The following is a 14347-nucleotide window of genomic DNA, read 5'->3' on the forward strand; positions in this document are numbered from 1 at the left end:
TAGGGAATAGGGCTCTGGTCACTAGTAGTTCACTATATAGGGAATAGGGCTCTGGTCACTAGTAGTTCACTATATAGGGAATAGGGCTCTGGTCACTAGTAGTTCACTATATAGGGAATAGGGCTCTGGTCACTAGTAGTTCACTATATAGGGAATAGGGCTCTGGTCACTAGTAGTGCACTATATAGGGAATAGGGCCCTGGTCACTAGTAGTTCACTATATAGGGAATAGGGCTCTGGTCACTAGTAGTGCACTATATAGGGAATAGGGCCCTGGTCACTAGTAGTTCACTATATAGGGAATAGGGCTCTGGTCACTAGTAGTTCACTATATAGGGAATAGGGCTCTGGTCACTAGTAGTTCACTATATAGGGAATAGGGCTCTGGTCACTAGTAGTTCACTATATAGGGAATAGGGCCCTGGTCACTAGTAGTGCACTATATAGGGAATAGGGCTCTGGTCACTAGTAGTGCACTATATAGGGAATAGGGCTCTGGTCACTAGTAGTTCACTATATAGGGAATAGGGCTCTGGTCACTAAGTAGTTCACTATATGTAGGGCCCTGGGCACTAGTAGTTCACTATATGTAGGGCCCTGGGCACTAGTAGTTCACTATATGTAGGGCCCTGGGCACTAGTAGTTCACTATATGTAGGGCCCTGGGCACTAGTAGTTCACTATATGTAGGGCCCTGGGCACTAGTAGTTCACTATATGTTGGGCCCTGGGCACTAGTAGTCCACTATGTTGGGCCCTGGGCACTAGTAGTTCACTATATGTTGGGCCCTGGGCACTAGTAGTTCACTCTATGTAGGGCCCTGGGCACTAGTAGTTCACTATATGTAGGGCCCTGGGCACTAGTAGTTCACTATATGTAGGGCCCTGGGCACTAGTAGTTCACTATATGTAGGGCCCTGGGCACTAGTAGTTCACTATGTAGGGCCCTGGGCACTAGTAGTTCACTATATGTAGGGCCCTGGGCACTAGTAGTTCACTATATGTTGGGCCCTGGGCACTAGTAGTTCACTATATGTAGGGCCCTGGGCACTAGTAGTTCACTATATGTTGGGCCCTGGGCACTAGTAGTTCACTCTATGTAGGGCCCTGGGCACTAGTAGTTCACTATATGTAGGGCCCTGGGCACTAGTATCAAATGTATTTATATAGCCCTTCGTACATCAGCTGATATCTCAAAGTGCTAGTAGTTCACTATATAGGGCCCTGGGCACTAGTAGTTCACTATATAGGGCCCTTGGTCACTAGTAGTTCACTATATAGGGCCCTTGGTCACTAGTAGTTCACTATATAGGGAATAGGGCTCTGGTCACTAGTAGTGCACTATATAGGGAATAGGGCTCTGGTCACTAGTAGTTCACTATATAGGGAATAGGGCTCTGGTCACTAGTAGTTCACTATATAGGGAATAGGGCTCTGGTCACTAGTAGTGCACTATATAGGGAATAGGGCCCTGGTCACTAGTAGTTCACTATATAGGGAATAGGGCTCTGGTCACTAGTAGTGCACTATATAGGGAATAGGGCTCTGGTCACTAGTAGTTCACTATATAGGGAATAGGGCTCTGGTCACTAGTAGTGCACTATATAGGGAATAGGGCTCTGGTCCCTAGTAGTTCACTATATAGGGAATAGGGCTCTGGTCACTAAGTAGTTCACTATATAGGGAATAGGGCTCTGGTCACTAAGTAGTTCACTATATAGGGAATAGGGCTCTGGTCACTAGTAGTGCACTATATAGGGAATAGGGCTCTGGTCACTAGTAGTTCACTATATAGGGAATAGGGCTCTGGTCACTAGTAGTGCACTATATAGGGAATAGGGCCCTGGTCACTAGTAGTTCACTATATAGGGAATAGGGCTCTGGTCACTAGTAGTGCACTATATAGGGAATAGGGCTCTGGTCACTAGTAGTTCACTATATAGGGAATAGGGCTCTGGTCACTAGTAGTTCACTATATAGGGAATAGGGCTCTGGTCACTAAGTAGTTCACTATATAGGGAATAGGGCTCTGGTCACTAAGTAGTTCACTATATAGGGAATAGGGCTCTGGTCACTAAGTAGTTCACTATATAGGGAATAGGGCTCTGGTCACTAGTAGTTCACTATATAGGGAATAGGGCTCTGGTCACTAGTAGTTCACTATATAGGGAATAGGGTGCCATTTGGGAGGTAACCTATGGGGCTGGCCATTTTAAGTGTTTTGTTATGCTAGTATGTTATCGGTTATTGTTAAAACGGTACTATAAAACTTGGAAACAACATGCTCACTCAAGTAATTGTTTTTCCAAAGACTTGAATTAATTATTACAATCCCTAAACAATGTACCTTGTTGTTGACCTTCCCCTCTCTCCCCCTCCTTCTCTCTCCTCTCTCCCCCTCTCTCCTCTGGCCTCCAGGTTTGTCCTGAACGAGCCTCCCACTCGCCCAGCTCCCTCGTCCCCTCAGGGTAGCTCTGGGGCAGCGGCGGCCGGACAGGGCCTCCCCCAGCCGCCTCCAGGGATGAGCGTCTACGCTGCCAAGAGGGTCATCGGAGAGGCCCAGTGGAGCCCAGAGCAGCTGGAACAGGTACTGACCTCTGAACTTTGAACCTTTGACCTTAGAGGTACCTTCCTTGGGGCGGCAGCGTAGCCTAGGGGTTAGAGCGTTGGACTAGTAACTGGAAGGTTGCTTGATCAAATCCCCGAGCTGACAAGGTACAAATCTGTCGTTCTGCCCCTGAACAAGGCAGTTAACCCACTGTTCCTAGGCCGGTTAACCCACTGTTCCTAGGCCGGTTAACCCACTGTTCCTAGGCCGGTTAACCCACTGTTCCTAGACCGGTTAACCCACTGTTTCTAGACCGGTTAACCCACTGTTCCTAGACCGGTTAACCCACTGTTCCTAGACCGGTTAACCCACTGTTCCTAGACCGGTTAACCCACTGTTCCTAGACCGGTTAACCCACTGTTCCTAGACCGGTTAACCCACTGTTCCTAGACCAGTTAACCCACTGTTCCTAGGCCGTCATTGTAAATAAGAATTTGTTGATAACTGACTGTTGTTGGGACGTGTGGTCGTCCCAGTGTAAACTAGGCATAGTGAAGTTCATTGGGTTGTGTGGTTGTTGTACTGTGGTTGTTGTTGTGAGGTTGTTGTACTGTGGTTGTGTGGTTGTTGTACTGTGGTTGTGTGGTTGTTGTACTGTGGTTGTGTGGTTGTTGTTGTGTGGTTGTTGTACTGTGGTTGTGTGGTTGTTGTATTGTGGTTGTTGTACTGTGGTTGTGTGGTTGTTGTACTGTGGTTGTGTGGTTGTTGTACTGTGGTTGTGTGGTTGTTGTTCTGTGGTTGTGAGGTTGTTGTACTGTGGTTGTGTGGTTGTTGTACTGTGGTTGTTGTACTGTGGTTGTGTGGTTGTTGTGGTTGTTGTACTGTGGTTGTACTATGGTTGTGAGGTTGTTGTACTGTGGTTGTGTGGCTGTTGGGTTGTGTGGTTGTTGTACTGTGGTTGTGTGGTTGTTGTACTGTGGTTGTGTGGTTGTTGTACTGTGGTTGTGAGGTAATGACTACGTGTCTCTCCCAGTGTAAACTCGGCATAGTGAAGTTCATCGAGGCAGAACAGGTACCGGAGGTGGAGACGGTCATACACCTGGTGGTTGCCTCTAGCGACACAAGACACGGCGTTGCCACGGCCGCGGACCTGGAGCTCAAGAGCAAGCAGAGGTGGGTATCTATGGGACTATTCTACTATTATGGGATGGTGAAATAGGGGCGCACCTCATTAGTCCATTTACAACATGCTACAGGATTTCGTTCTGGGTTCCCCCGGGGAGTTTGTTCTGGGTTCCCCCGGGGAGTTTGTTCTGGGTTCCCCCGGGGAGTTTGTTCTGGGTTCCCCCGGGGAGTTTGTTCTGGGTTCCCCCGGGGAGTTTGTTCTGGGTTCCCCCGGGGAGTTTGTTCTGGGTTCCCCCGGGGAGTTTGTTCTGGGTTCCCCCGGGGAGTTTGTTCTGGGTTCCCCCGGGGAGTTTGTTCTGGGTTCCCCCGGGGAGTTTGTTCTGGGTTCCCCCGGGGAGTTCGTTGTTGATTTGTGATATGATGTCATGTGTTGTTGTGATGTTTGTTTTGCAGTATTATCGACTGGAACAACCCCCTGATCGTCAACAGGATGTACAAGGTCTACCTGGGAGACATCCCCCTCAAAACTAAGGTGTGGAAAGATTCCCCTCCAACCTTCTGAATTGGTCTTGAATTGGAACCACTTCCTGACAGGAAGTGGCATTGATGAGCCGGAGGCCGAGATCTGTCCGGCACGGTCGCTACATTATCTTGATTGGTTGTATGTGTGTGTGAACAGTATCACACTGTGTCACACTGTTGGTCCAACTCATGTCCTGTTATGTCCTGTTCTGTGACGTTATGTCACAGGGGGCCAGTCTGAAAAGGGAGCTGAAACATGAGCCGGTCAGCACCAGAGTCAAGATGAAGATCCTACCACATCTCTTACGCTCACGCCTCGCCGCTGAGTGCTTCCCGGCTAACATACAGGTACTGCTGTAGTGTGTGTGTGTGTGTTCTCTAATAAATCAACAGTTAACGTCCTGGAAATGTGTGTTCTCTAATAAATCAACAGTTAACGTCCTGGAAATGTGTGTGTGTGTGTGTGCAAATCTTTTGAATGTCCTTCCGCTGTCTTTCTCTGAAAGAAACCTTCATCACCTGTCTATTTCCCGTTTCTCCTCTCCTCTTCCTCTTCTCTCTCTCCTTCTCTTCCTCTTCTCTCTCTCCTTCTCTTCCTCTTCTCTCTCTCCTTCTCTTCCTCTTCTCTCTCTCCTTCTCTTCCTCTTGTCTCTCTCCTCCCCTTGTCTCTCTCCTCCCCTTGTCTCTCTCCTCCCCTTGTCTCTCTCCTCCCCTTGTCTCTCTCCTCCCCTTGTCTCTCTCCTCCCCTTGTCTCTCTCCTCCTCTTCTCTCTCCTCGTCCTCCTCTTCTCTCTCTCTCGTCCTCCTCTTCGCTCTCTCTCTCGTCCTCTTCTCTCTCTCCTCATCTCCTCCTCTTCTCTCTCTCCTCTCCCCAGGTGGTGTACGACGGTCTGTTTGGAGCCAACACCAACAACAAGCTGCTCTCTCTTACACTTCAGTTTGTTCACCACATCTGTCAGGTGTAAGTACTGGTCCCAAGTCAGTTTCATCCAACCCTTACACATAGGAAGAGTCACTATGATCACTTTGTCCATCAGTGCCCCAACACATCTGTCAGGTGTAAGTACTGGTCCCAAGTCAGTTTCATCCAACCCTTCCTTATAGAGACAGTTACAGGTCCCAAGTCAGTTTCACCCAACCCTTCCTTATAGAGACAGTTACAGGTCCCAAGTCAGTTTCATCTAACCCTTCCTTAGAGACAGTTACAGGTCCCAAGTCAGTTTCACCCAACCCTTCCTTATAGAGACAGTTACAGTACTAAGGCTTTGTTTACACAGGCAGCCCAATTCTGATCTTTTGCCCAATCATTGAAAAATATAATTTATTGGGCTGCCTGTGTAAACGCAGTCTAAGAGCTGGCCCTAGATCAGTTTGTCTTCTCAGTTCACCGTTACACAGAGACAGAGATGGCCCTTAAGAGCTGGCCCTAGATCAGTTTGTCCACCGTCACATGCGTGTTGTAAGCACTTATTCCAAGTCTGTCTGTCTTCTCAGTTCACCGTTACACAGAGACAGAGATGGCCATTAAGAGCTGGCCCTAGATCAGATTGTCGTCTCAGTTCACCGTTACACAGAGATGGTCGTTAAGCGCTGGCCCTAGATCAGTTTGTCTTCTCAGTTCACCGTTACACAGAGCGAGAGATGGCCCTTAAGAGCTGGCCCTAGATCAGTTAGAGCAGTGGTCCCCAACCTTTTTCTGAGTCGAGATCACTTTCTGAGTCAAAATGCAAGCAGAGATCTACCGCTGTGATTTTTTTATTACCTTGACTTAAACAATGTAATCCTGTGCAACATGAACCAATTAAAACCAGTTCTGTAGCACTGAGGTTTGTGCAGTAAACTACAGGCCCAATACATTATCACCACATACGGGCTTTGCTTGAATTGACCTGCCAATGCATTGCTGTTCCGGAAGTTAAAATATATATTTCAAAATTTGAGGTAGGCTATATGATCACACCGGTAATAGATCCATTGTTGTATTACTTGTGAGGCAGAGGGAGAGAGCAGCAGACTGAGGGTCAGTCTCAGCAGAGGGAGAGAGCAGCAGACTGAGGGTCAGTCTCAGCAGAGGGAGAGAGCAGCAGACTGAGGGTCAGTCTCAGCGGAGGGAGAGAGCAGCAGACTGAGGGTCAGTCTCAGCGGAGGTAGAGAGCAGCAGACTGAGGGTCAGTCTCAGCAGAGGTAGAGAGCAGCAGACTGAGGGTCAGTCTCAGCAGAGGTAGAGAGCAGCAGACTGAGGGTCAGTCTCAGCAGAGGTAGAGAGCAGCAGACTGAGGGTCAGTCTCAGCAGAGGTAGAGAGCAGCAGACTGAGGGTCAGTCTCAGCAGAGGTAGAGAGCAGCAGACTGAGGGTCAGTCTCAGCAGAGGTAGAGAGCAGCAGACTGAGGGTCAGTCTCAGCAGAGGTAGAGAGCAGCAGACTGAGGGTCAGTCTCAGCAGAGGTAGAGAGCAGCAGACTGAGGGTCAGTCTCAGCAGAGGGAGAGAGCAGCAGACTGAGGGTCAGTCTCAGCGGAGGGAGAGAGCAGCAGACTGAGGGTCAGTCTCAGCAGAGGTAGAGAGCAGCAGACTGAGGGTCAGTCTCAGCAGAGGTAGAGAGCAGCAGACTGAGGGTCAGTCTCAGCAGAGGTAGAGAGCAGCAGACTGAGGGTCAGTCTCAGCAGAGGTAGAGAGCAGCAGACTGAGGGTCAGTCTCAGCAGAGGTAGAGAGCAGCAGACTGAGGGTCAGTCTCAGCAGAGGTAGAGAGCAGCAGACTGAGGGTCAGTCTCAGCAGAGGTAGAGAGCAGCAGACTGAGGGTCAGTCTCAGCAGAGGTAGAGAGCAGCAGACTGAGGGTCAGTCTCAGCAGAGGTAGAGAGCAGCAGACTGAGGGTCAGTCTCAGCAGAGGTAGAGAGCAGCAGACTGAGGGTCAGTCTCAGCAGAGGTAGAGAGCAGCAGACTGAGGGTCAGTCTCAGCAGAGGTAGAGAGCAGCAGACTGAGGGTCAGTCTCAGCAGAGGTAGAGAGCAGCAGACTGAGGGTCAGTCTCAGCAGAGGTAGAGAGCAGCAGACTGAGGGTCAGTCTCAGCAGAGGTAGAGAGCAGCAGACTGAGGGTCAGTCTCAGCAGAGGTAGAGAGCAGCAGACTGAGGGTCAGTCTCAGCAGAGGTAGAGAGCAGCAGACTGAGGGTCAGTCTCAGCAGAGGTAGAGAGCAGCAGACTGAGGGTCAGTCTCAGCAGAGGTAGAGAGCAGCAGACTGGGTCAGTCTCAGCAGAGGGAGAGAGCAGCAGACTGAGGGTCAGTCTCAGCAGAGGGAGAGAGCAGCAGACTGAGGGTCAGTCTCAGCAGAGGGAGAGAGCAGCAGACTGAGGGTCAGTCTCAGCAGAGGGAGAGAGCAGCAGACTGAGGGTCAGTCTCAGCAGAGGTAGAGAGCAGCAGACTGAGACTCAGTCTCAGCAGAGGGAGAGAGCAGCAGACTGAGGGTCCGTCTCTCAACAGTCATGGGTTTTGAAATCTCACAGTATGAACTTTGCCGTAGCTTTCTTATTGCCTGCTACGTTACTTCAGACTCGCTCATCTGAGCAATCTGATTGGCTAGCGGTAGGCCTATAGTGCACTTGATTTCCTCCCCAGGCCCACCGGAGAGGCACAGTTTGTCCATTCAGACAAATGACATGGAAACAGTTTGTCCATTCAGACACATGAAATGGCAACAGTTTGTACATTCAGACACATGAAATGGCAACAGTTTGTACATTCAGACACATGACATGGAAACAGTTTGTCCATTCAGACACATGAAATGGCAACAGTTTGTACATTCAGACACATGACATGGAAACAGTTTGTACATTCAGACACATGACATGGAAACAGTTTGTACATTCAGACACATGACATGGAAACAGTTTGTCCATTCAGACACATGACATGGAAACAGTTTGTACATTCAGACACATGACATGGAAACAGTTTGTACATTCAGACACATGACATGGAAACAGTTTGTACATTCAGACACATGACATGGAAACAGTTTGTACATTCAGACACATGACATGGAAACAGTTTGTACATTCAGACACACGAAATGGAAACAGTTTTCCTACCCGGCGCGCAGGGCAGCAGCTGAGTTGTCTGCACCGACCACCAACAACCCGAGACTAATAAAATAAACAAAATTAGGAACACAAGACTTTATCGTTGGGTTTTTTACAGAAATGTTTGGAGATCGACTAGAAATGCCATTGGCGATCGACTAGAAATGCCTCGGCGGTCGACGTGAAATGCCTCGGCGGTCGACGTGAAATGCCTCGGCGGTCGACGTGAAATGCCTCGGCGGTCGACGTGAAATGCCTCGGCGGTCGACGTGAAATGCCTCGGCGGTCGACGTGAAATGCCTCGGCGGTCGACGTGAAATGCCTCGGCGGTCGACGTGAAATGCCTCGGCGGTCGACGTGAAATGCCTCGGCGGTCGACAAGTCGAATTGAGATCGACCGGTTGGTGACAAGTCGATTTGAGATCGACCGGTTGGTGACAAGTCGATTTGAGATCGACCGGTTGGCGACAAGTCGATTTGAGATCGACCGGTTGGCGACAAGTCGATTTGAGATCGACCGGTTGGCGACAAGTCGATTTGAGATCGACCGGTTGGCGACAAGTCGATTTGAGATCGACCGGTTGGCGACAAGTCGATTTGAGATCGACCGGTTGGCGACAAGTCGATTTGAGATCGACCGGTTGGCGACAAGTCGATTTGAGATCGACCGGTTGGCGGCGACAAGTCGATTTGAGATCGACCGGTTGGCGGCGACAAGTCGATTTGAGATCGACCGGTTGGCGGCGACAAGTCGATTTGAGATCGACCGGTTGGCGGCGACAAGTCGATTTGAGATCGACCGGTTGGCGGCGACAAGTCGATTTGAGATCGACCGGTTGGCGGCGACAAGTCGATTTGAGATCGACCGGTTGGCGGCGACAAGTCGATTTGAGATCGACCGGTTGGCGGCGACAAGTCGATTTGAGATCGACCGGTTGGCGGCGACAAGTCGATTTGAGATCGACCGGTTGGCGACCACTAAGTTAGAAGTAAATGCTTCAATTACAAAAACAAGCTACAAAAATGAAATGAAGGGGTCATCAAAGGAGTGAGTGGGCTTTTTGTTCCAGCCCAACACTAACCCACACTAAAGCCTCTCCTAACATGTTGTGTCTCTCCTCTCTGACAGATGTCCTGACACCAACAAACCACTGGGTCTGATGCTGCTGAATGGCCTCACCAAGCTCATCAATGAGTACAAGGAGGTAAAGCCATCAATCAATGTGTTTTTTTTTTATCTGGTTTCATCAACTACACGTTGTGGCTATTCTCCTTTTCAATGGTTGATGCTTTGCGTGCTCCTGGTATAGAGCATGATGGGATATGTTGTTGTTGTCTGGTGTTTGATTTGGCAGGATCCTAAGTTGCTGTGTATGGCCTACTCTGCTGTGGGGAAACTGTCCAGGTATTTCACAGTAAAAATCTGTCTATTTTAAAATGCGCTATGCCGAAATCGCTCCTCCGTTTCCTGTTTGCTAAAATTCGAATGGTTTGCCTGATCTCGGTTCATGTGACAAAACTAACCAAGTGTAGTGTAGAGAATCGTTGTTCCATCTAAAACGCTGTGAAATATCTTCTCCATAACCCAAAAAAATATTGTATTTTCATCTGTTTGGAAGCTGGTGTACAAAACCGAAAGCTCCCCCCCCCCAAAAAAAAACTTAAGAACGAGAAGCATAGAAATAGTGCACATAGAATAGATCTAACCGCTTGTTCTCATGGCTTTCAATGAGAACCACATTATCTGTAACACACGTTTCTATGTGAATTTGGTCCAATAGTCTGTCTTGATTATAATTATGTTGATGTGAGTGATGATGATGATGAGTTGATGTGAGTGATGATGATGATGATGTGATAGTGAGGGGATGTTTCCTCTCTTCTCAGCCGGATGCCCCAACTCTTCACCAAAGATATCGCTCTGGTCCAGCAGTTCTTTGAGGCCATGTGCAAGGTAGTTGTTCCTGCATCAAGACAATGCTATTTGAATACACTGTTTACCAACATTATTATATATATATTGGACGAGACACGACACAAAGGCCTCCAAAACATAATTCAAGGTTTATGGCAGCGACCTTTTCATATATTCTAACCGTCCTCCTGCCCCGTCTGACCTTGCCTGTGTACAGGAGGAGCCTGATGTCCGTCTAGCCATCCAGGAGGCACTGTCTATGATGGTGGGAGCCTACGCTAACCTACAGGGGGCGCTACTGAACCTGATGGAAGCCCTGGTGGCAGCTTACATGGGCAAGGTAACACTAGATATGACCCGTTAACCTACAGGGGGCGCTACTGAACCTGATGGAAGCCCTGGTGGCAGCTTACATGGGCAAGGTAACACTAGATATGACACGTTAACCTACAGGAAGCCGTACTCAACCGGAAGGAAGCTCTGGTTTCTCCTATGACACGTTAACCTACAGGAAGCCGTACTCAGCCGGATGGAAGCTCTGGTTTCTCCTATGAAGGGGGTAGGCAACTAGATTCAGCTGTGAGACGATTATTGTCGGAGAGGATGATCAGGGGGCCGGAACTTAATTGCAGTAATTTGTAAAAGGCAAATTGAACACAACTAAGACCAACATTAGATTTTATTTGAAAATAACTCTAATTTCATACCTTGACTACATTGAGACACCATCATATATCTATTCTTCTTTATAGATGGGAATACTTGAACAGATTTCCTAAACTAAACCCTGCTGTTGATTCTTCATGTCTTGTTTTGCCCTGGTTCTTGTTCCTTTGGAGGGGGTCCAACATAAACCCCCACAGTCCACCTGTTTCTGACCCCTGTCCTATGATCTCTCTATGATTTGTATATGAAATATTACTAGTTCTACTAGCTAGGATGTAGAAGAAACATGTGATTTAATTTACCAGGAATATATGGCGCGTTTTTTATATTGTGTCGTCATTGTAGGGAATACTGTTGTCCAAGTGTTCCAGAATGTCACTGTTGTCCAAGTGTTCCAGAATGTCACTGTTGTCCAAGTGTTCCAGAATGTCACTGTTGTCCAAGTGTTCCAGAATGTCACTGTTGTCCAAGTGTTCCAGAATGTCACTGTTGTCCAAGTGTTCCAGAATGTCACTGTTGTCCAAGTGTTCCAGAATGTCACTGTTGTCCAAGTGTTCCAGAATGTCACTGTTGTCCAAGTGTTCCAGAATGTCACTGTTGTCCAAGTGTTCCAGAATGTCACTGTTGTCCAAGTGTTCCAGAATGTCACTGTGTCTGAATATAGTGTTGCTGAAGAATCTAGATGATTTAAGTTGGAGTATTGCTTTCTGATTGGTCAGTCAAAGTTCTGAATATTGTGTTCTTCTGTGTTGTGATTGGTCAGCCTGAGGTGCAGGTGCGTCAGGTGGCAATGAAGTACGCCAGCACGGTATTCGCTTCTGATCACGTGCCCTCCAGATACTTGCTCCTATTGGCTGCTGGGGACCCGTAAGTCTCAACACTAGACATGCGCGCACACACACACTGAGAAAAAACATATAGGAAGTCTGTTATTATAGGAGAGAGGCCCAGTGTCCTGACCTCAGTGTCTCTATGGTGTGTTATTACAGGAGAGAGGCCCAGTGTCTCTATGGTGTGTTATTATAGGAGAGAGGCCCAGTGTCCTGACCTCAGTGTCTCTATGGTGTGTTATTACAGGAGAGAGGCCCAGTGTCCTGACCTCAGTGTCTCTATGGTGTGTTATTACAGGAGAGAGGCCCAGTGTCTCTATGGTGTGTTATTACAGGAGAGAGGCCCAGTGTCTCTATGGTGTGTTATTATAGGAGAGAGGCCCAGTGTCTATGGTGTGTTATTATAGGAGAGAGGCCCAGTGTCTCTATAGTGTGTTATTATAGGAGAGAGGCCCAGTGTCTCTATGGTGTGTTATTATAGGAGAGAGGCCCAGTGTCTATAGTGTGTTATTATAGGAGAGAGGCCCAGTGTCTCTATAGTGTGTTATTATAGGAGAGAGGCCCAGTGTCTATGGTGTGTTATTACAGGAGAGAGGCCCAGTGTCCTGACCTCAGTGTCTCTATGGTGTGTTATTATAGGAGAGAGGCCCAGTGTCTCTATGGTGTGTTATTACAGGAGAGAGGCCCAGTGTCTCTATGGTGTGTTTATTATAGGAGAGAGGCCCAGTGTCTCTATAGTGTGTTATTATAGGAGAGAGGCCCAGTGTCTCTATAGTGTGTTTATTATAGGAGAGAGGCCCAGTCTCTATGGTGTGTTATTATAGGAGAGAGGCCCAGTGTCTCTATAGTGTGTTATTATAGGAGAGAGGCCCAGTGTCTCTATAGTGTGTTATTATAGGAGAGAGGCCCAGTGTCTCTATGGTGTGTTATTACAGGAGAGAGGCCCAGTGTCTCTATGGTGTGTTATTACAGGAGAGAGGCCCAGTGTCTCTATGGTGTGTTATTATAGGAGAGAGGCCCAGTGTCCTGACCTCAGTGTCTCTATAGTGTGTTATTACAGGAGAGAGGCCCAGTGTCTCTATGGTGTGTTATTATAGGAGAGAGGCCCAGTGTCTCTATGGTGTGTTATTACAGGAGAGAGGCCCAGTGTCTCTATGGTGTGTTATTATAGGAGAGAGGCCCAGTGTCCTGACCTCAGTGTCTCTATAGTGTGTTATTACAGGAGAGAGGCCCAGTGTCCTGACTTCAGTGTCTCTATGGTGTGTTTATGACAGGAGAGAAGAGGTTTGCAGCGAGGCCCAGCGTGTCCTGAGGGCTCTGCCTGCTAAGAACTCGGAGAAAGAGGGCCGTAAACCCATGCCCTCATTCCCTGACATGGTGGCCTACATCCAGGAGAAGGTGAGAGCGTAACCCCCCCCCTCCCCTCCCTTGTCCCAGATCGAGCCCCCTGTCATTAGATAATTTACTCTCTAGTTAATGTAGAGGTACAGGTGTCTCAGCATTAGGTCTTCACAGCCCAGTTGATCTGGTCTGCTCTTTAGGCTGCTCAGAGAATGAAGACGCCGGCTAAGTACACCGTGGGGACGTACACGCTCCCCTTCAACCCTTCTGCGTTTGGCGAGGTAAGACAAACCAATTCAACTACATAGTTGTATGAACGTCCAAATGAAATCAAATTTATTTATATAGCCCTTCTTACATCAGCTGATAGCTCAAAGTGCTGTACAGAAATCCAGCCTAAAACCCCAAACAGCAAGCAATGCAGGTGTAGAAGCACGTGGCTAGGAAAAACTCCCTAGAAAGGCCTGGAACCCAGGAAGAAACCTAGAGAGGAACCAGGCTATGTGTCCATGCTGTTTATGACTGGCCAAACCACAAAACAATTGAAGAGGGAAGTTTTAAAGAATGAAACGAAACACAGGGGGGGGGGGGACGATGGGTGCTGCAGACATTTACCTTTCCGCACTTCCTGTTAATAGACACGACTTCCTTTTCTAACCCCCCACGGGGTTTCCCGTCTCCAGATCGTGCTGTACCTGCGGATGTGTCTGGCCCACAGTGCCGGGGCCACGCCCGTCTCCAAGAGCCTGGCGGACATGCAGGACGACGCGCCTGCCATCGGACGCTACACGCACGCCCTGCTCTCCGACGGACCCCTGACCTCGCCGTCCTCCACTGGAACCAAGGGGGCAGAGGTCAACCCCGTGCAGGTCTACATGGAGTTACTGCAGCAGCTGCTGTCTGCTGTAGGAGGCGAGTGACGTGATGATGCCTTCCTTTTCTTTCCTTTGTTTCCTTATCTCGTCTCCTCGTCTCCTCATCTCCAAATACTCACGTGTTTACAGGCCTGGGATCCAAAATGGCATGCTCCGTTTCGCCGTTGTTGATATTGGATTCCGGGCTAGTAAATGCGTTTTTCATACCTGTGAAAGATACCGTGGTATGCTAATTGACGCTACTTATGGAACATATTAATTGGAATGCTAATGCTACGCTAATTGACGCTATGCACCTTAAAGTACCCTGATATGCTACATGCTAAGCCAATGCTAAGAAATGCTAGTCGACGCTAACGCTAGTCAATGCTACTACTGTAAAATATACGTCGGTATGCTGCATGCTATGCAAATACTTGCGTGTTTACAGGCCTGGGATCCAAAATGGT

At 48.5% G+C, this 14347-nt stretch overlaps 1 protein-coding gene across 7 annotated transcripts in view; it reads left to right on the forward strand.

Moving 5' to 3' along the window:
* The window catches only part of LOC110533223 (proteasome adapter and scaffold protein ECM29), a 45738-nt gene that overhangs the window by 6145 nt on the left and 25246 nt on the right, over positions 1 to 14347 (forward strand). For all 7 annotated transcript variants that reach the window (XM_036972915.1, XM_036972909.1, XM_036972910.1 and 4 more), the window contains 13 exons: positions 2417 to 2585; positions 3580 to 3719; positions 4125 to 4203; positions 4422 to 4541; positions 5068 to 5153; positions 9401 to 9476; positions 9627 to 9676; positions 10159 to 10225; positions 10404 to 10526; positions 11616 to 11719; positions 12957 to 13080; positions 13224 to 13304; positions 13707 to 13935. In XM_036972915.1, the coding sequence (XP_036828810.1) occupies positions 2417 to 2585; positions 3580 to 3719; positions 4125 to 4203; positions 4422 to 4541; positions 5068 to 5153; positions 9401 to 9476; positions 9627 to 9676; positions 10159 to 10225; positions 10404 to 10526; positions 11616 to 11719; positions 12957 to 13080; positions 13224 to 13304; positions 13707 to 13935 (1448 nt within the window). The remainder of the gene's footprint in view (positions 1 to 2416; positions 2586 to 3579; positions 3720 to 4124; positions 4204 to 4421; positions 4542 to 5067; positions 5154 to 9400; positions 9477 to 9626; positions 9677 to 10158; positions 10226 to 10403; positions 10527 to 11615; positions 11720 to 12956; positions 13081 to 13223; positions 13305 to 13706; positions 13936 to 14347) is intronic.

Source organism: Oncorhynchus mykiss, unplaced genomic scaffold (genome assembly GCF_013265735.2).
Source record: "Oncorhynchus mykiss isolate Arlee unplaced genomic scaffold, USDA_OmykA_1.1 un_scaffold_212, whole genome shotgun sequence".
Taxonomy (NCBI): domain Eukaryota; kingdom Metazoa; phylum Chordata; class Actinopteri; order Salmoniformes; family Salmonidae; genus Oncorhynchus; species Oncorhynchus mykiss.